General features: G+C 48.6%; 1 protein-coding gene across 1 annotated transcript in view; it reads left to right on the top strand.

The window, feature by feature from the left end:
* Positions 1-21721, top strand: part of AP4E1 (adaptor related protein complex 4 subunit epsilon 1) — a 128805-nt gene that overhangs the window by 35343 nt on the left and 71741 nt on the right. Inside the window, exons 8-9 of the mRNA XM_077263745.1 lie at positions 8322-8395; positions 19059-19181. Of these exons, the coding sequence (XP_077119860.1) occupies positions 8322-8395; positions 19059-19181 (197 nt within the window). The remainder of the gene's footprint in view (positions 1-8321; positions 8396-19058; positions 19182-21721) is intronic.

Below are 21721 nucleotides of genomic sequence, written 5' to 3'. Positions count from 1 at the left end.
CCTCTATGGAAAGAGGGGAGTTCCTAGCATCAATAGATATCAAGGATGCTTACCTTCACATCCCTATCTTCCCGCCACATCAAAAGTTTCTCCGTTTCGCCATCCTGGACGACCATTTTCAGTTCACAGCCTTACCCTTCGGTCTCGCCACGGCGCCCAGGGTATTTACAAAAGTCATGGCGGCTGTCATGGCTATTCTTCACTCTCGAGGAGTGGTCGTGTTGCCATACTTAGACGACCTCCTCATAAAAGGTCCGTCTTATCAGGCCTGCGAAGCAAGCGTCCGCATTACCTTGGATTCTCTTTCGCGCCTGGGCTGGTTAATCAACTCGGACAAGTCCTCTCCCATTCCTGCCCGACGGATTTCATTCCTAGGCATGATCCTGGACACATCGAGGGGACTGATCTTACTTCCTCGGTCCAAGGCCCAAGAGCTTCAGCAGGGAGCTCGGACGCTCTGTCACCCTCGTACCCGGTCCATCCGTTTTGCCATGAAGATTCTGGGATAGATGGTGGCCGCAATAGAAGCTGTTCCCTTCGCTCAACTCCATCTCCGCCCCTTACAACAGGCTCTGCTGGACATCTGGGACAGGAATCCCTTATCTCTCGATCGCCCATGCCCTCTGTCACCACGGATCAGGCAATCCCTCACATGGTGGACTCTGGGATCCTCTCTCCTCCAGGGGAAGTCTTTTCTCCCGATCCGCTGGCTGGTGGTAACCACCGATGCCAGTCTCCTCGGCTGGGGAGCGGTTTTCCTACACTACTCTGCCCAGGGGCGTTGGACAATTCGGGAGTCGAGGCTCCCTATAAACATCCTGGAAATTCGTGCGATCAGACTCGCCCTGAGACGCTTTCATCCCCTGCTTGCGGGTCACCCAGTTCGAGTTCAATCGGACAACGTCACAGCCGTGGCGTATATAAACCATCAAGGGGGTACCCGCAGCAGGGCGGCGATGCAGGAAGTCTCCCACATTCTTCGTTGGGCCAAGGCCAACCACTCTCATTTCCACGGTGCACATTCCGGGCGTGGAGAACTGGGCGGCGGATTTTCTCAGCCGTCAGGGCCTCGCCTCGGGGGAGTGGGAACTTCATCCAGAGGTTTTCCGGCAAATCTGCCTTTGATGGGGAACCCCGGACGTGGATCTGATGGCGTCCAGACTGAACGCCAAAGTTCACAACTTCATAGCACGTTCTCGGGACCCCCAGGCCATCGGGGTGGACGCTCTGATATACCCGTGGCATCGTTTCCAACTTCCATACGTGTTCCCTCCGCTTCCCTTACTACCAAAGGTGATCCGAAAAATCAAGACGGAGGGGGTTCAGGTCATCCTTGTTGCCCCGGATTGGCCACGTCGCGCATGGTACGCGGAGCTCGTTCAGCTTGTGTCCGACGTTCCCTGGCGGTTACCAGACCGCCCAGATCTGCTTCGTCAAGGGCCGATCTTCCACCAGAGCTCAGGGGCCCTACGTTTAACGGCGTGGCTGTTGAAACCTGGATTCTAACCCAAGCCGGATTCTCTCAGCAGGTCATTCCCACCATGATCAAAGCTCGCAAGACGTCCTCCACTCGCATCTACCACCGTACCTGGAAGACCTACTTCTCGTGGTGCAGGCTCCGAAGTCGCCCTCCGCTTGCTTTCTCTATTCCTTCCATTTTGGATTTCTTGCAGTCCGGTTTAGATTCCGGCCTGGCACTGAGTTCCCTCAAGGGTCAGATCTCGGCTCTATCCGTGTTGTTTCAACGTAGGATCGCTGCCAACTTGCAAGTCAGGACCTTCATTCAGGGGGTCTCCCATGTGGTACCCCCCTACAGAATGCCGTTAGAGACCTGGGATCTCAATTTGGTCTTGAGCGTTCTTCAGGAACCTCAGTTTGAACCTCTTCAGGACATGCCGCTACCTATCCTCTCCTGGAAGGTTGCCTTTCTTGTGGCAGTGACATCTATCAGACGGGTCTCAGAATTGACTGCTTTATCCTGCCGGGCGCCTTTCCTTGCCTTCCACCAGGACAAGGTAGTTCTACGCCCATCTCCGGACTTTCTCCCTAAGGTGGTCTCATCTTTCCACCTTAACGAGGACATCATTCTTCCCTCTTTCTGCCCATAGCCAAAACACAGGGTCGAATAGGCCCTTCATACCCTGGATGTGGTACGGGCCCTCAGGAGATACATTTCCAGAACTGCTCCATTCCGCAAATCGGACTCCCTCTTTGTTCTCCCGGAGGGTCACAGAAAGGGTTTAGCGGCGTCTAAGGCCACAATAGCCAGATGGATTCGGTCTGCTATCGAAGAATCCTATCGGGTCAGGGCCAGACCTGTCCCGGCGGGGATTAGAGCACACTCTACTCGGTCATTGGGTGCTTCCTGGGCCATCCGGCACCAGGCGACAGCGGAGCAGGTTTGCAAGGCCGCAACGTGGTCCAGCCTGCATACTTTTTCAAAGCACTACAATGTCCATATTCAATCTTCTGCGGATGCAGCCCTTGGCAGACGTATTCTGCAAGTGGCCGTAGCGCATTTATAGTCAGTTGGTACACGGAGTTTATTTGGTTGGTTTGTTTCCCACCCAGGGACTGCTTTGGGACGTCCCATGGTCCTGTGTCCCCCAATGTGGCGAAGGAGAAATAGGGATTTTTGTGTGTACTCACCGTAAAATCCTTTTCTCCGAGCCACTCATTGGGGGACACAGCACCCACCCTTTTAGCTTTATAGCTTGTTACCTTTTTGGTTCCTGACTGTCTTCGACATGTTATACTCTAATGTTAGGTACTGTACTGTTATTAATCTCCTACTGCTTTTGCACTGAACTGGGTCTCTGGAAGCCAGCATGAGGGTGTATACTGCAGGGGAGGAGCTAACTCTTTTTTGTCTCAACTTAGTGTCAGCCTCCTAGAGACAGCAGCATAACACCCATGGTCCTGTGTCCCCCAATGAGTGGCTCGGAGAAAAGGATTTTACGGTGAGTACACACAAAAATCCCTATTTTTTCCACAAAAATGATCTTGGCCCCAATTTTTTTATTTTCACAAATGTAACTATTGAAATGGGACCCCAAAAGTTGTTGTGCATTTTTTTCTGAGTGTGCTGATACCCCATATGTAGAGGAAAACCACTGTTTGGGCGCACGTGAGGGCTCGGAAGGGGAGGAGTGATGTTTTGGAATGCAGACTTTCAGGTAATGGTCTGCGGGCGTCATGTTGCGTTTGGAGAGCCCGTGAAGCCCTGATGTGCCTAAACAGTGGAAACATTCCCCCACTTTCGACCCTATATTGGAATTGATCTAGTGTTTTCCTGGTATGTGAATTTTGTGGTGGCATACATGAGTTATGTAGTGTACATCAGGTTGTCATATGTGAGTAGTGTAGAGTGCATCAGGTTGGCATATGAGTTGTGTGGTTTACGTCAGGTAGTCATGTGAGTTGTGTAAGGCTAGGTTCACACTAGCGTTTTGAGGAGCTGCGGAGAGTTGCGGACTTCCTCTGTGAAGCCCCACCGTCGGCCGCACCTCTGCCGCTAGCTCTGCCTACTTCTGCATGCGGCCTGCTTATTTATCTTTAACATTAGGTACGCAGGTCGTGCGGCTGTATGCGGATGCTTCCACATGCGTCGTTTTGATGATGCGGAGAAAAAAAGAAATTGCAACCAGCTGCGTCCTACGCTGGTCGCCGCGTCGTTTTGACGGAAGCATCCGCATACAGCCGCACGACCTGCGTACCTAATGTTAAAGATAGGTACGCAGGCCGCATGCAGAAGTAGGCAGAGCTAGCGACGGAGGTGCGGCCGAGGGCGGGGCTTCACAAAGGAAGTCTGCAGCTCCTCAAAACGCTAATGTAAAACTGGCCTAAGTCAGAAAAAAATGTATTAGTTCATGGATGAGTGGTAGACTCTGAAATAGTCTTTCCTACACAGACCAGGTTTGTCAGGGCAGGTGTGACTCTTATAAGTGATGTCCTTGTGTATCCCCCTTGTGTAATACACTTTGCACCTTTTTTCCGTCCTTCCTCTCTTTGCAGTTTGAGGGACCTCAGCGGGGAAATGTTACCCCCCTGATACTGGGGCCCGCTCCTTCCTGACCAGCTTCTTGTACCACACCTTAGATTTTCTCATGGCACTGGATGGCTGGAGGACTTGATCAGAGAGATCAATTCCCCCCCACCCATGTTCTTGTTGTACCCCAGTACACATTCTGGGTTGTGGACCGGTGTAGAGGTACCTCTTACAGTGCTGGGGGTGCTGCAATCACCATGTATGGTGGTCAAGAAAAGGACATCCCTCTTGTACTTGTTCTTGACCACTAGCATGTTGTCGCTACATTGGGCTCTGCTCTCACCATTTCTGAGCATCTGCCCAATTAGCATCCTAGGGAGGTCACTCTGAATTTTGTGGACCTTACCACAGGCTGTGGTAGCTCACACAGAGAGGGACTTGAAGAGTTGGATGCTGGTATAAAAGCTATATACATAGAGGTGATAACCCTGATCCAGCAGTAGGTGCACCAAATCCCACACAATTTTCCCACTCGCTCCCAGAACAAGGGGGCATTCAGGGGGTTGAATCCGGGTGTCCTTCCCTTCATAAACCCTTAACATGTGAGTGTACCCTGAGGTACTCTCGCACAGTTTAAACACCTTAATTGCGTACCTGGCCCTCTTACTGGTCAGGTATTGCTGGAATCTGAGCCTCCACTTGAAGTGGATTAGGGACTCATCCACACAGATATCTCTTTGGGGGTTGTACACCTCAGCAGACTTGTTGCTAAAGTGCACAATGACCTGCTGAACTTTGAAAAATCGGCCAAGCTTGGGGTCATCTCCGACTGCACACCGTGCATTATCGCTGAATGCAAGAATTTGTGGATGGCATCAAAGCATGTCCGGGCCATAGTCATGTGGTACAGTGGAGTGTTATACAAAACGTCAACACTACAATATTGATGAATTTCTGGCTTCTTCACAATCCCCATGTGAAGAACCAGGCCCCAAAACTTCATCATTTCTATGTCGTCAACCGAGGTCCAGTTGGAAAATGATGAAGTCGAATTTTGGGTTAAAAATTGCTGGGTGTACAAATTTGTTTGCGAAACCATGAGATTTAGAAAATCAGCAGAGAAAAAGACTTTGAAAAGTCTCTGTGAGGCCGGTGATGTCCAATTGGATTCCTGATTGCGCCACAACAATATCTGGAATCTGTGGCTCATAATTTTCAGGTGTGGTTCAGTTTCTGCTCTGGGGCGTCTGTGTGGCGGTTTGGTATCACTGGAGGAAGAGGGGTCGGAGTCGGAAAAACCAAGGAAGGTGGGATCCTCTCCCTCACTGTCAGTGTCGGAGGCAAGGAAAGTGAGTGGGACGACCTTTTATTAACGTGTGTGGCAAATTTTATTCAGGTATGTGTGTGAGTGCTTGGTGTAAATTTTTTCTTTTATTTAGAAGATGAAAGAAAAATATAAACAAACTTTTACTAATCAAACGTCAGTTAAAAAAAACCAATTTACTGAGCGCCTTCAAATGACAAACCTGATTCAATTCAGTAAAAAATACTCTAGTAGTCGATGATTACTACTATTACATACTATTTAGTCTATTTTTACTGTCCCTAACTAATCTAACCTAATTCTATCAACTAATCTAAAAATTTTTTTACTTTGATTCTTTTTTCACCAAAACCCCCCACTCCCTTCAAAAAACAACAACCGGAGGCCGGGTCAGTGATGTTAGTCACCGACCAGCACTCGACAGCTGTAGAACGCACGCACGTATGTGGAGCAGAGAGGGGTAAAAAAAAAGTCTTTACCAAAAATAAGTGCTGGTGCTAACCAGTGGTGTACGTGTGATCAGCGGCTCGGTGACTGCAGAACGGACACATGGAGTGGTGCAAAGGCTGGAGAGGGATACAAAAATAATTACTGAAAAAAAAAAAAGTGGTGGAAAACAGCGAGCAGAGATTTGCATCACTGATCAGCGCTCGACTGCTGCAGGACGCATGAAAAAGAAAGAAAACTAGAAAACTGCCAAAAATCGAGCAATCAAGTACTGATCAGTGCTCGGCGGCAGATAGGCGGTGGGGGTGGAGTGAGGCGGGTGAAAAAGGAAGGGAGGGGGTAAGTAGTGGGGAAAAGGGGGGGTGGAAGTGATTGGGTGGATTAGGGAAAGATTGGGCAAGGAACAGGAAGGTGTCAGGAACTCTTCTTTCATTTTCAGCAGGAGCAGGCAAGTAGCAGCAGTGATCCACAGACTTTTGTGGCACCACATGGCCCAGCATGGCACACAGCGAGACAGAGTGACTGCCCTGTACAATTCCGCAGCTAGAATGAGGAAGTGCAGGGCGGTCACCTGCAGACAAAAACGTGTCTATGCACTCTGATTGGTGCGATCAATGTCATTGTCGATCACATCAATCAGAGCTGGCACTGGTGATACTGTGGACTCCAGGCACCAGCCTATGATTGGTGCTCTTACAGCATCAGTGTTTCAGGCAATTTGATTGCCTGAAACACTGAGAAGTGCTGCGATTGGCTGTTCAATCCTGAACAGCCAATCACAGCGATCGTCGTTGCAGGGGGGCTTCGCCACCCCTGGGACAAAGGTGCCATGTTCACTTCTGTGAGAAACAGCTGGACATTCACGCGATCACCGCGCAATTACTCACGGTGGTGGCATAATTGACAATGACGTACATATACTGCATCGGTCAGGAAGTCCTTCCCAATCATGACATACATGTACTGCAAATGTCGGTAAGGGGTTAATAATAAAGACTTTCGTTTTAAAACTGCATATTGTGATTACTTGTGTTATCTTTGTCTAATGTTTAAAATTATTTGGTGATCTGTAATATTTAAATGTGACAAACATGCAAAAGAATAGGAAATCGGTAAGGGGGCAAATACTTTTTCACACAACTGTATATGAGGATGTTGGGCTATTAGTCAGCAGCATGTGCAGAGATTTACTATGTTATTAATGAGAAAATACATCTAAGGGCTCTTTCACATGTCCTGATATTTCTGGTACTGGAAAAACAAGTTAAGATGTCGGTGTGTGTAATACTTGTGGTATACGTGTGCCAACTGCGTGCCGCAGCTGTACTGTTCATGCTGCTCCCCGGCGCCGGGTGCTGAAGACCACTTGCATCATTCTCCCCTGCTGGTGCTGCGATCCGCGATGGCAGGGGAGAATGTATCGCTGAGAGCTGCTACTGCACAGGCGTGGGCAGCGCCATCTTACAAGAGGAAATTTCTCTTTTCTTCTCTAGGAAGATGGCGCCGCTGGCGCCTGCGCAATAGCAGCTATTTGATCACCTCTATATACACTGATAGCTGCTACCGTGCAGGCGCCATTTTAAAATAGATTTTTTTTGTACTGTCTGAATAACATCAAGCACTGTTATCAGGACACTAAACATGCGATTATGCTGCAGCGTGCCTGCACCTGCCTGCAGAAGGGTTTTTTCAGTATGTACAGACATTCAGTATGCAAATTAGGGGGCAGGTCAGTGAGGGATCAGGGACTTGTCAGAAGCCATACAGATGACTATCTAATCAGTATAACAGCACCGACCTGACACTGTAGGCTACTGAGCACAATCCTGCTGACAGGTAACCTGTCACGTAATTTTTAGCAACTAAGTTGTTCCCAGTGTGTTGTTAGTAATTGCAATGTGCTTCACTATCACATTGTTTTCAATCAAAACTATGCCATAAATATCTCCAAAAATCACTTTGTATAGTTATATATTACCCTCTCTTTTAGTCATAGGGGCTGCATTTCATTCTTTCAGCCATGGACTCGTCATATTGTCAGCTCCCATGCACTCAGAAATCTGCTCTAAAATCCTGTGCTTGTGCATTGCCGAGCGGCTCCATCTTAATGTGCAGTATTTAGCATGTTCATACAGCCCGTCACTCGCTCCGGCGCATGCCCACACAGTCAAGAAAGCTGGGTACGTACATCCAGATTCAGTGCGCATGCGCAGGGGGCCGCTCGTCACTGCAACAGATTCCCGTGACATCGGAGCACCCTGGAACATCAGTGCATGGGTGTTGACAATATGACGAGCCCGCGACTGAACCCCTATGACTAAAAGAGAAGGTACTATATAACTATACAAAGGGATTTTTGGAGATGATTGAAAACATTGTGGTACTGATGCACATTGCATCAATAACCACACACTGGGGACAGTTTAGATGTTAAAACTGATGTGACAGGTTCCCTTTAAATTAGTGGTAAGACTTGCTGTGTGTGCTTGCGTGCGTGTGTGCGTGCACATTCATTTTTGTTTCAGGGGTTTAATTATAAATACGTGTTTTGTTTTTTATTAGGACAAGCCAGCTTATTTACGATGTACTGGATGAATCCTTACGAAGAGCAGAAATAAATCACAACATCACTTATGGTAAGGCAGATTAGATTTAGTTTTTTCAATTTAAGTTTTGAAGATGGCCTGTCAACATAGTGGAAGTACACAGATTAATTTTTTTTTTTTATTGAAAATTTTTCCCGCCAGACTTTCTATAGTGAATATGTTGGCTACCCCAAAACTTCAGCGAAAAAAATTCCATCTCTGTTTAACGTTTCCTGACATGCGCCACACTAGTACTGCTCTGCGGGAACTGCGTTCCCGCAAACCGCAGTACTAGTACAGCGGCACAATCACGCGGCCTCACGCTGAGTGCCGCGGCGATCGCGTGCGGGTGTCAGCTCTGTGTCAGCTGACACCCCGCAGCAATGCCCATAATTGTCGCTAGTGCCGATTGTGGGCATTTAACCCCTCTGATGCCGCTGTCAGTAGTGACAGTGGCACAGAGAACAATCGCACAGGGAGGGGGCTCCCTGCGCTCTCCCACCGGAAAAAACACGATGCGATTGCGTTGTTTCCGTGTTCTCCTTTGAGAACCCAGATCCAAAATGGCCGCGGGGGTCCTTCCTGGTCCTTCACTGAGGTGGCTTGCCGGCTAGCCTCCTACACTGCCTGTCAGATCGCTGATCTGACACAGTGCTATGCAAAGTGTCAGATCAGCGATCTTACTTTATATAGTAATGTCCCAACCTGGGACAATGTTCTAAAGTTAAAAAAAAAATAAAAAATAGAATGTATAAAAAGAAAAAAAAAATCCCCAAATAAAGAAGAAAATACAGTAAATATTTTTCCTATAAATCCATTTATTTATGTAAATAAAAAAAAACAATAAAAGTACACATTTGGTATCGCTGCTTCCGTAATGACCTGCTCTATAAAACTATCCCACTATTTAACCTCTTCAGTGAACACCGTAAAAAAAAAAAAAAAAAACCCGAGGCAAAAAACAATGCTTTATCATCATACTGCCGATCAAAAAGTGCAATAAAACGCGCTAAAAAATAGGGATATAAATAAACATAGTACCAATGAAAACGTCATCTTGTCCTGCAAAAATAAAGCCGCCATACAGCTCAATCAGCAGAAAAATAAAATAGTTATAGCTCAGAATAAAGCGATGCAAAAACAATAATTTTTTTATATAAAACAGTTTTTATTGTGTAAAAGTGCCAAATCATAAAAAAAGATATACATGAGGTATCGCTGTAATCGTACTGACCCAAAGAATAAAACTGCCTTATCAATTTTACCACACGTGGAAGGGTATAAACGCCCCCCTAAAAGAAATTCTGGAATTGCTGGTTTCTCCTTCGCCACATTGGGGGACACAGGACCATGGGTGTTATGCTGCTGCCACTAGGAGGCTGACACTAAGTTGAGACAAAAAAGAGTTAGCTCCTCCCCTGCAGTATACACCCTCATGCTGGCTTCCAGAGACCCAGTTCAAGCTTAGTGTCCGTAGGAGGCGCACTGGATTTAAACCTTTTTTATTCCGGACGAAGGGGGCGACGGATTCTTTCACGTTCCGATCTCCCCCGAACCAACAACAGGCGAGCACGGGAGTTTCACCTCTCCGTATCCTCTCCTGCGACGTGGGAAGCCACTGCCTGAGCTGATTTTAGGGGCGACGGGCCCCTTCAAGGGCACCGATCTCCCCCCTCCCTTATCAGACGAGCACTGGAGTGTCACCTCCAGTATCCTCTTCTGCAGCCAGGCCTATTGCCGGACATTTTGCCCTGCCCACCAGGTTCTCCCTCGGCTGTTCAGAGGCACCTTGTATTGTGGCGTCCGTGCAGCTCCCACTGCATCACCACTGAGAAAGCGGATGATGGAAGGAGGCGGACGGTTCCTCTCCACCCCCCTCTTTTATGGGGATGGTGGATAGAGGCTTCCCCCAACCCTGCACCGTCCTATTCACCCCAGGCACAGCTCTGCAGCATTCTCTGTGATCCCCTTCTATTTGGGGTAAGTGCCATAATGTGGGGGGGGGGGGGGGTCGGTCGTCCCAGCGGTTCCGGAGGGCTCCTTCATCTTTTCAGGGTCTCCCCTAGGGGCCGGCGCTCCGCGACCGCGCGCCGGGCCGAAGCCGCAAATTTAGTCCCAGGCTTCGGCCTAGCACAGGCCGGATCCCGATAGGCTCCGCCCCCATTTTCGCATCATTTTGTGGCTCCGCCCCCCGGTCCTGGCGCTTCTCGCTCTCTGCGAGATTACCCTCACAACCCCCGGCGGCCATCTTTTTCCTCTCTGCACGCCGCAGCTTCAGCTCCTCCACGTGCAGCGCTCTGAACGCCGGCTGTCGCTTCTCCTGCACCGCCGCTGCTTCTCTCCCTCTCTATGCGGGACACAGGACCATGGGTAAGGAGACCACGTTAGGTTCTCCCTTGCAGCGTCGCCCTCGCTTCCAACAGGCCCTGAGCACTATATCTTACATTAGGGTACACTATGTCCCAGTCAAGGACCAAAAAGATCACAAAGGTGCATTCTACCTTTTTTACTGCGTGTACCACCTGCCAGGCCCCACTTCCTCGGCCTCAGAGTTCTCCCCTCTGCTCAGCCTGCGATGCCCCAGGTGCCCAGGAGCCCTCCGCCGCCACCGACCCCAGTGTATCTAGTCCCCCTGAGTGGGCCGCGTCACTGTCACAGTCCGTGGATTCGCTAGCCAAAGCGATTAAATCCCTTCAGGACCCCTCTGGGGAGCGGGGCCCTCTTTTTCCCGGGTTAAGAGATACCTCCGTAACAGGGGAATCGTCGGCCAGCAGAGGCCGCTCTCACCGGAAGGAGGCACGGTCATCCAGAAAACGGATCCGCACTACCTCCCCTGAGCACTCACCGCACCAGTCAGCCTCTGGTAGCTCCACTTCTCGCTCACCCTCTTTAGGGGCCCGTAGCAATCACGACTCTGAATATGAGTCTGATGCATCCTTAGACCCGGATGCTCCGGAGTTTAGGTCTACTGTAGACTCCCTCATCGAGGCAGTCAATCATGCACTAAAAGTGGACGATGACTCTAATTCCGCTCCGGAACAGTCCGTTTCCTTTATGAGAAACAAGCGTTCCCATAAGACGTTCGCCTCTCACCCAGATTTCCTGGATATAGTCAGGCGACACAGGGAGCGTCCGGATAAGCGTTTTACAGGCAAAAAGGCCCTGGAATCCAAGTATCCCTTTTCCACAGATCTCGTTAAAGATTGGACGGAATCTCCACTAGTAGACCCTCCGGTTTCGCGCTTGGCAACCAAAACTCTCTTATCCGTTCCTGATGGTGCTTCTATTAAGAATCCCACGGAACGCCAGCTAGATTCTCTAGCTCGCTCAGTGTACGAAGCCTCAGGCTCCTCTCTATCTCCCTCCTTTGCTGCGGCTTGGGTTGCCAAGGCAATGGTTTACTGGGCTGATGCCCTCGCGAAATCCATTCAGGAACAGGAACTCCCGTCTGAAGTGGTGGACCTGGCCAAACAAATTGCCATGGCTGGAGATTACATGATGTATGCGTCCCTCGACGCAGCGGACTGTGCATCAACTGCGGCTTCGAACGCCATCACCATTAGGAGAGCTATCTGGCTCAGAGAGTGGTGTGCAGATTCCTCCTCAAAAAAGTCTCTGATTTCCCTTCCTTTTCAGAGCGGACGTCTTTTTGGAGAAAAGCTAGACCAGCTTATTTCCGATGCTACAGGAGGAAAGAGCAAGTTCCTCCCGCAACACAGGCCCAAAGCTGTTTTTCAGCGACAACAATACTTTCGCTTTCGCCGTAGCCCATTCTGGTCCAATTCTGCCCCCTTATCCAGATCAGAACGATCTGCTCGCTCAGACAGAGACTGTCGACCTTCTTTCAGGCCGAATCAGTCCTGGCATGGAAAGCCTAGGCAACCCAGAACCAGAGGGTCCAGGCCTGCCAGATTCCCTTCACAATGACTCGGGGACTATTCCAGTCGACACCTCCAAAGTAGGAGGACGTCTGCTTCTTTTCCAGCAAGTCTGGCTCTACGTCGTCCACGACGAATGGGTCAGGGATCTGGTGTCGTCTGGCTACAAAATAGAATTCTCCGCCTCCCCTCCAGCACGTTTTTTTTTCCCTCTCGTCTCCCAAGTTCGGGAGCTCAGTCTCGCGCTCTTCACTGCGCCATCGAATCCCTCCGCCGAAGCGGGGTCATCGTTCCGGTTCCGGAACACGACAGATTCGGAGGTTTCTATTCAAACCTTTTCGTCATGCCAAAAAAGGACGAGACGGTGCGCCCCATTTTGGACCTGAAGCTATTAAACAAGTACGTAAAAGTACGGGACTTCAGGATGGAATCTCTCCGATCGGTCATCTCCTCCATGGAGAGAGGGGAGTTCTTGGCATCGATAGACATCAAAGATGCTTACCTTCATATCCCAATCTTCCAACCACATCAAAGGTTTCTCTGTTTCGCCATCCTGGAGGACCACTTTCAATTCACAGCCTTACCCTTCGGTCTTGCCACGGCACCCAGGGTATTTATAAAAGTCATGGCGGCCGTCATGGCCATTCTTCACTTTCGAGGGGTGGTCGTGTTGCCATACCTAGACGACCTCCTCTTAAAGGGTCCGTCTTATCAGGCCTGCGAAACAAGCGTCCGCATTACCTTGGATTCTCTTTCGCGCCTGGGCTGGTTAATCAACTCGGACAAGTCCTCTCTCATTCCTGCCCAACGGATCTCATTCCTAGGCATGATCCTGGACACATCAAGAGGGCTGGTCCTGCTTCCTCGGTCCAAGGCCCAAGAGTTTCAGCAGGGAGCTCGGACGCTCTGTCACCCTCGCCCACGGTCCATCCGGTTTGCCATGAAGATCCTGGGAAAAATGGTGGCCGCAATAGAAGCTGTTCCCTTCGCTCAACTCCATCTCCGCCCCTTACAACAGGCTCTGCTGGACAACTGGGACAAGAGTCCCCTATCCCTCGATCGACCATGCCCTCTGTCCCCACGGATCAGGCAAGCCCTCACATGGTGGACTCTGGGTTCGTCTATCCTCCAGGGGAAGTCTTTTCTCCCTATCCGCTGGCTGGTGATAAATACCGACGCCAGTCTCCTCCCTGTTGGGGAGCGGTATTCCTACACCACTCTGCCCAGGGGGCGTTGGACGATTCGAGAATCAAAGCTCCCTATAAACATCCTGGAAATTCGAGCGATCAGACTCGCACTGAGATGCTTTCACCCCCTGCTTGCGGGTCACCCAATCCGAGTTCAATCGGACAACGTCACAGCCGTGGCGTATATAAACCATCAAGGGGGTACCCGCAGCAGGGCGGCGATGCAGGAAGTCTCCCACATTCTTCGTTGGGCCGAGGCCAACCACTCTACCATTTCCGCGGTGCACATTCCGGGCGTCGAACTGGGCAGCGGATTTTCTCAGCCGTCAGGGTCTTGCCTCAGGGGAGTGGGAACTTCATCCAGACGTCTTCCAGCAAATCTGCCTTCGCTGGGGGACCCCGGACGTGGATCTGATGGCGTCCAGACTGAACGCCAAAGTTCACAACTTCATAGCGCGTTCTCGGGACCACCAGGCCATCGGTGTGGACGCACTGATATCTCCGTGGCATCGGTTCCAGCTCCCGTACGTGTTTCCTCCGCTTCCCTTACTACCGAAGGTGATCCGAAAAATCAAGACAGAGGGGGTTCAGGTCATTCTTGTTGCCCCGGATTGGCCACGTCGCGCATGGTATGCGGAGCTCGTTCAGCTCGTATCCGACGTTCCCTGGCGGTTACCAGACCGTCCAGATCTGCTTCGCCAAGGGCCGATCTTCCACCAGAACTCAGGGGCCCTACGTTTAACGGCGTGGCTGTTGAAACCTGGATTCTAACCCAAGCTGGTTTCTCTCAGCAGGTCATTCCCACCATGATAAGCGCTCGCAAAGCGTCTTCCGCTTGCATCTATCACCGCACCTGAAAGACCTTCTTCGCTTGGTGCAGGCTCCGAGGTCGCCCTCCACTTGTTTTCTGAATCCCTTCCATTTTGGATTTCCTACAGTCCGGCTTGGATTCCGGTCTGGCGCTGAGTTCCCTCAAGGGTCAGATCTTGGCCTTATCCGTGTTGTTTCAACGTAAGATCGCTACCAACCTGCAAGTCAGGACCTTCATTCAGGGGGTCTCCCATGTGGTACCCCCCTACAGGATGCCGTTAGAGACCTGGGATCTCAATTTGGTTATGAGCGTTCTTCAGGAACCTCCATTTGAACCTCTGCAGGACGTCCCACTAACTGTCCTTTCCTGGAAGGTTGCCTTCCTCGTGGCAGTGACATCTATCAGACGGGTCTCAGAATTGGCCGCTTTATCCTGCCGGGCGCCTTTTCTTGCCTTCCACCAAGACAAGGTAGTTCTACGCCCATCTCCGGCCTCCCTCACTAAGGTAGTCTCATCTTTTCACCTTAATGAGGACATCATTCTTCCCTCCTTCTGCCCACAGCCAAAACGCAGGGTCGAAAAGGCCCTTCATACCCTGGATGTGGTACGGGCCCTTAGGACGTACATTTCCAGAACTGCTCATTTCCGCAAATCGGACTCCCTCTTTGTTCTCCCGGAGGGTCACAGAAAGGGTTTCGCCGCGTCTAAGGCCACGATAGCCAGATGGATTTGGTCTGCTATCCAAGAATCCTATCGTGTCAGGGGCAGACCTATCCCGGCGGGGATTAGAGCACACTCCACTCGGTCGTTGGGTGCTTCCTGGGCCATCCGGCACCAGGCTACGGCGGAGCAGGTTTGCAAGGCCTCAACGTGGTCCAGCCTGCATACTTTTTCAAAGCACTACAATGTCCACATTCAATCTTCTGCAGATGCGGCCCTTGACAGACGTATTCTGCAAGCGGACGTCACGCATTTATAGTCAGTTGGTACACGGAGTTTATTTGGTTGTATTGTTTCCCACCCAGGGACTGCTTTGGGACATCCCATGGTCCTGTGTCCCCCAATGTGGCGAAGGAGAAATAGGGATTTTTGTGTGTACTCGCCGTAAAATCCTTTTCTCCGAGCCACTCATTGGGGGACACAGCACCCACCCTGTTAGCCTTATGGCTTGTTACCTATTTGGTTACTGACTTTCTTTGACATGTTATACTCTGTTAGGTATTGTATTGTTATTAATCTCCTACTGCTTTTGCACTGAACTGGGTCTCTGGAAGCCAGCAAGAGGGTGTATACTGCAGGGGAGGAGCTAACTCTTTTTTGTCTCAACTTAGTGTCAGCCTCCTAGTGGCAGCAGCATAACACCCATGGTCCTGTGTCCCCCAATGAGTGGCTCGGAGAAAAGGATTTTACCGTGAGTACACACAAAAATCCCTATTTTTGTTCATTCTGCCTCTCAAAAATCGGAATTAAAAGCAATCAAAAAATGTCATGTGCCCGAAAATGGTACCAATAAAAACATCAACTTGTCCCGTAAAAAACAAGACGTCCCCTGACTCTGTAGGCCAAAATATGGAAAAATTATAGCTCTCAAAATGTGGTGATGCAAAAACTATTTTTTGCAATAAAAAGCGTCCTTTAGTGTGTGACAGCTGCCAAACATAAAACCCCGCTATAAATAGTAAATCAAACCCCCCTTTATCACTCCCTTAGTTAGGGGAAAAATAATAAAATTAAAAAATGTATTAATGTACCGTATTTTCCGGCGTATAAGACGACTGGGCGTATAAGACGACCCCCCAACTTTTCCAGTTAAAATGTAAAATCTCCTTAAAAGTCGGGGGTCTTCTTATAAACCGTGTCGTCTTATAGGACCGGTAACTAATGTGCCTTTTGGGGGGGGGGGGGAGTGGGCCTGATGATGACGAGGGGGCGTCTCACAGGAAAGTGAGTATCCCCCATTACCTCATTGTATCGCTGCAGCGTGGGGTCTCTGCTGGGAGCGGCGGCTGCTGCTCCTCATTGTGCAGCGTGGGTGCTGTGCTGTGGCGGCTCCTCTTCTTCAGTGTGGGGCCTCTGTGCAGCTGGGCGGCGGCGGCGGCGGCTTATCTTCAGGCAGTCGGGGCTCCTCCGGTATCTCCTTAAAGCCCGGAGGCCCTGCCGGCAACTCCATCGGTGCAATGCAGTGGCCTTCAGGAACATGGCCGCTGCTCAGATTCAGATCTCGTCCCGAGATCTCGGGAGACGAGATCTGAATCTGAGCAGCGGCCATTTTCCCGGAGACAGCTCCATTGCTGCTATGCGGTGGCCCGGCCGCTGGGGGCTGCGCATGCTCAGATTCAGATCTCTGAATCTGAGCAGCGGCCATGTTCCCGGAGGCCACTGCATTGCACCGATGGAGTTGCCGGCAGGGCCTCCGGGCTTTAAGGAGATACCGGAGGAGCCCCGACTGCCTGAAGATAAGCCGCCGCCGCCGCCCAGCAGCATTGAGGCCCCACACTGAAGAAGAGGAGCCGCCGCCCCACGCACAGCACAGCAGCCGCCGCCGCTCCCAGCAGAGACCCCACGCTACAATGATACAATGAGGTAATGGGGGATACTCACTTTCCTGTGAGACGCCCCCTCGTCGTCATCAGGCCCACTCCCCCCCCACCCACCATATACACCCGGCAAGGCGATACCCGGCGTATAAGACGACCCCCGACTTTTAAGATGATTTTCAGGGGTTAAAAAGTCGTCTTATACGCCGGAAAATACGGTATTTATTTTCATTTTCCCATTAGGGTTAGGGTTGGGGCTAGATTTAGGGTTAGGGTTGGGGCTAGATTTAGGGTTAGGGTTGGGGCTAGAGATGGAGTTAAGGTTATGGTTAGAATTATGTTTAGGATTATGGTTAGGGTTGGGATTAGGGTTAGGGGTGTGTCAGGGTTAGGATTATGGTTATGAATATGGTTAGGATTATGGTTAGGGTTGGTATTAGGGTTAGGGGTGTGTTGGTGTTATAGTTAGGGATGGGATTAGGGTTATGTGTGTGTTTGGGTTAGGGTTGGAGTTAGAATCGGGGGGTTTCCACTGTTTGGCACATCAGGAGTTCTCCAAACGCGACATGGCGTCCGATCTCAATTCCAGCCAATTCTGCTTTAAAAGAGTAAAACGGCGCTCCTTCCCTTCCAAGCTCTGCCGTGTGCCCAAACAGTGGTTTACACCCACATATGGGGTATCCGCGTACTCAGGACTAATTGTACAACAACTTTTGGGGTCCAATTTCTCCTGTTACCCTTGTGAAAATAAAAATTTTGGGGCTAAAAAATCATTTTTGTGGAAAAAAAAAAAGATTTTTTATTTTCACGGCTCTGCGTTATAAACTTTAGTGAAACACTTGGTTCAAACTTCTCACAACAAAAAAAGTTAAATGTAATTTTTTTTTTTTTAAACATTCCAAAAATTCCTGTGAAGCACCTGAAGGGTTAATAAACTTCTTGAATGTGGGTTTGAGCACCTTGAGGGGTGCAGTTTTTAGAATGGTGTCACTTTTGGGCATTTTCTGTCATATAGGCCCCTCAGTGACTTCGTGTGAGGTGGTCCCTTAAAAAAAATGGTTTTGCAAATTTTGTTGTAAAAATGAGAAATTGCTGGTCAACTTTTTACCCTTATAATTTCCTATAAAAAATAAAAAAAAATTGTTTCCAAAATTGTGCTAATGTAAAGCAGACATGTTTGAAAATTGCAAAATTTTAAAAATTTTCGCCAAATTTCCGTTTTTTTTTCCACAAATAAACGCAAAGTCATATGGAAGAAATTTTACCACTATCATGAAATACAATATGTCACGAGTTATATCCTCATAAACTGACGGTCAGAACTGAAAAAATGGCCTGGTCAGGAAGTTGAAAACAGGCATCGGGGTGAAGGGGTTAAAGGCACATTTAAATGTGCCAACAATCGTCGTATGCACACGGAACCATTATTAATACGATCTCTTGGTGCACATAGGATATTATTTTATTGGTAGCACCTCGTCTGTTTACACAGGTTGATGTGCCGGCAAGAAGGTTGCCTTTTAAACAAGCTTAAAAATCATTGCACCCAATGAACGAACGTTTTGCTTGGCAGGTGATTGCTGGCCTCTTTAATCGTGTTGATAATAATAATCTTTATATAGCACCAACATATTCCGCAGCGCAGCACGATAATGAGGAATGGGCATTTGTAGGATTATCATAAGGCCTAAATGGGCCAGTTTTCGTAATTATTGGGGTTGGTTACTTTTAATGTGACTAACTAAAACTGCATGTATTCCAAGACGTGGTGCATAGCCCGCATTGAAGGAATATGCTTAACAGATACATCTTCTGACCTCTTTGAGAAAAAATTAAATGTACCGTAATGGCTGCATTTCTAAAGGACCTTTACAGCCATCTAATGTTAGATTATAGCAATATTCAGCCGACCGAATTACACAGGAATGGATCGCAGGAATAATCAAGTTATCAGCAAGGAGAGCTACTGCATGGGACACAACAGGGTTAGTTAGAATTCCCTGTGTACGTCATCTGCTGCCCACAGAGGTTCACAGACTAAATTGGGTGAGATATGTGGCTCTTTATTATCCACTACCTACGTGACGTTGGTGCATATTTATACCATACTCTTTTGATTTTAGGTTGTTTTTGTCCCTGGTTCTTCTTGTGTGTGGGGATTATCCATATGTTTTTAGAATTATTTAATAAAAGTTTTATATATAACATTGCAGTCTCTCCATCTAATGTTACTTTTACTACAGACCTAAGTGTTTGCAGGTCTATATAACATTGTATGTGGCTATTGTCTTTCTCTTTCAGCGATCCTTTTTGAATGTGTTCAGACTATCTATACAATTTACCCAAAGTCTGATCTGTTTGAGAAAGCTGCAAAATGTATTGGAAAGTTTGTCCTGTCTCCAAAAATCAACCTTAAATATTTAGGTAAGTAGCACAATATTTCACATCACATGATGACAGGTTTTTATGTAGGGAGAAAACTGTTGTAAATATTTTAAAAGAATCCAAAAAATGACAAAGTAAAAGTTAAAGTCCCATGTTATCTTTCATATAATATGCATATTACGTGGTATAATGGCAAATAATCTAAATGCTGCTGATCTGTGTATCAGCCCAGAGAAATTGGGGAGAGAAAACAATAAAAGCATATCTAAACTATAATATTATGTCGGTAATCTAAAACGCCCACCCACGTGTTATCTGCTTCACTATTATCTCTTCTTTGACATTTATATCCTCCCTTCATCTTATCAGGTACAGTGGCCACTGTCAGTGGAGTGCTGGCCACACATGCATGTCTCTGCATAGGATTTCATGAGAATTCTGAAACATTGAGCACACTTGTATATGCCATAAATGGCCAATAGAAGATTCATATGCACCATTGACCAAGCTTGTGCTTAGCTCGGCAGTTCCAGAAGCAATGTAGAAATTCAGCGAAGCCAAGGCAGCAGGGTCGTGATAAAAACTTGATCTTTATTCCTTATTAGTGGAAACGTTAATAGGAAGACAAAGCAAGCAATGTCTACTATATAATTGTCTAAGGGGTACTTCCATCCTTCTGTCTGTCGGCAACTTCCGTCACGGATATTCATTCGCTGATTGGTCTCGCCAGCTGCCTGTCATGGCTGCCACGACCAATCAGCGACGGCCACAGTCCTATTAGTCCCTCCCTACTCCCCTGCAGTCAGTGCCCGCTCCATACTCCCCGCAGTCACCGCTCACACAGGGTTAATGCCAGCGGTAACGGACCGCGTTTTGCTGCGGGTAACCCACTCCGTTACCGCCGCTATTAACCCTGTGTGACCAAGTTTTTACTATTGATGCTGCCTATGCGGGGGCAATATACTACGTAACTGGGCAATATACTACGTGGACATGCATATTCTAGAATACCCGATGCGTTAGAATCGGGCCACCATCTAGTTATGGCCATAATTGGCCTTTTTCAAGCCAAAAAAATGGAGCTCTGAATAGAAATCCCAAAACTCCTTGGACACCAGGGATTAGGTTTTAGTCATCATTTATATAGTACAGTATATAGTTTATATATATATATATTCAGTATATAGTTTCCTTCTTGGCTTACAAAGAAAGGTGATCAACAAACCACGTAATCTGTCAGCATGATCCGCCGTTCATCAAACTATTTAGATAGTCATATTGCACTGTGAAAGATAGTTTCATCATTACTTTTATGTATGCAATCTGTTGCTCCCTGGCCAAAAAATCACTGTATTCTTATCTAAATGAAGCTGAAGTGCTCTGAGTGTGATTGGAGCACTTCCCGACTGTCTTCCTCCTCATCTCTGTTAACCACTTAGTGGCACCTTTTTTTTTTTTTCTTTTTCTTCTGCTTCACTAACAACTCATTGACTACACTACACAATTGGCGAAATGTCCGTTTAAGGGACTGCCGGCACACAATGATTGTTTGAACAAAGTACAGATGCTCAGTGCATCATGGTGGGGTCAAATATACCGTAAGCCGAGTTTTTTCAGCACTTTTTTTGTGTGCTGAAAACGGCCCCTTCGGCTTATACACCAGTCAATTGTCCCAGAAAGCCAGCCAGGGGGAGGGGGAGCGGCGGAGCAGCAGGTGACAGAGGCAGGAGCCGGCGTCTGTGGCTAAAGCCTGTGCCGCTGCTAAAGCAAAATGAATATTCATTTCTCTTATAGTGCGCACAGTGACAGCTGCAGCCGCCGGCTTCCAGAACACATCCTACTCACCCTTCTGCGCGCCATGCATCTTTTTGGTTCCGGCTTCCAGGAGCTCTTCCTGTGCCGAGCAATCATGTGGCCCCGCTCATTATGGTACTCCCATAGGCGTGGAATGAATATTCATTACCTTAATGAGCGGAGCCACGTGATCGCTCGGCAAAGGAAGAGCTCCTAGAAGCCTGAATGAGATGTTGCCAGGGCACGCAGGTGGGTGAGTAGGTTTTTTTTTTTTGTAATAGGAAGCATGCGACGGGGGAGGTATGCATACAAGGATAGAGCCTGGGGAGCCATCATACAAGGATAGGGACAAGGGAGCCCATGCATACAAGGACAGGGACGGGGGAGCCTTGCATACAGGAATGGGGGGAGCCATGCATACAGGGACGGGGGAGCCGTGCATACAGGGACGGGGGAGCCGTGCATACAGGGACGGGGGAGCCGTGCATACAGGGACGGGGGAGCCGTGCATACAGGGACGGGGGAGCCGTGCATACAGGGACAGGGATGAGGGGACAATGCATACCCTGCTTATACTCGAGTCAATAAGCTTACCCAGTTATTCATGGCAAAATTAGATGCCTTGGCTTATACTCGGGTGAGCTTATACTCGAGTATACTCAGTATACAGGTCCTTCTCAAAAAATTAGCATATAGTGTTAAATTTCATTATTTACCATAATGTAATGATTACAATTAAACTTTCATATATTATAGATTCATTATCCACCAACTGAAATTTGTCA

The sequence above is a fragment of the Ranitomeya variabilis genome, chromosome 5 (assembly GCF_051348905.1).
Source record: "Ranitomeya variabilis isolate aRanVar5 chromosome 5, aRanVar5.hap1, whole genome shotgun sequence".
NCBI lineage: Eukaryota > Metazoa > Chordata > Amphibia > Anura > Dendrobatidae > Ranitomeya > Ranitomeya variabilis.
This window is presented reverse-complemented; position numbering and strand designations above follow the sequence as displayed.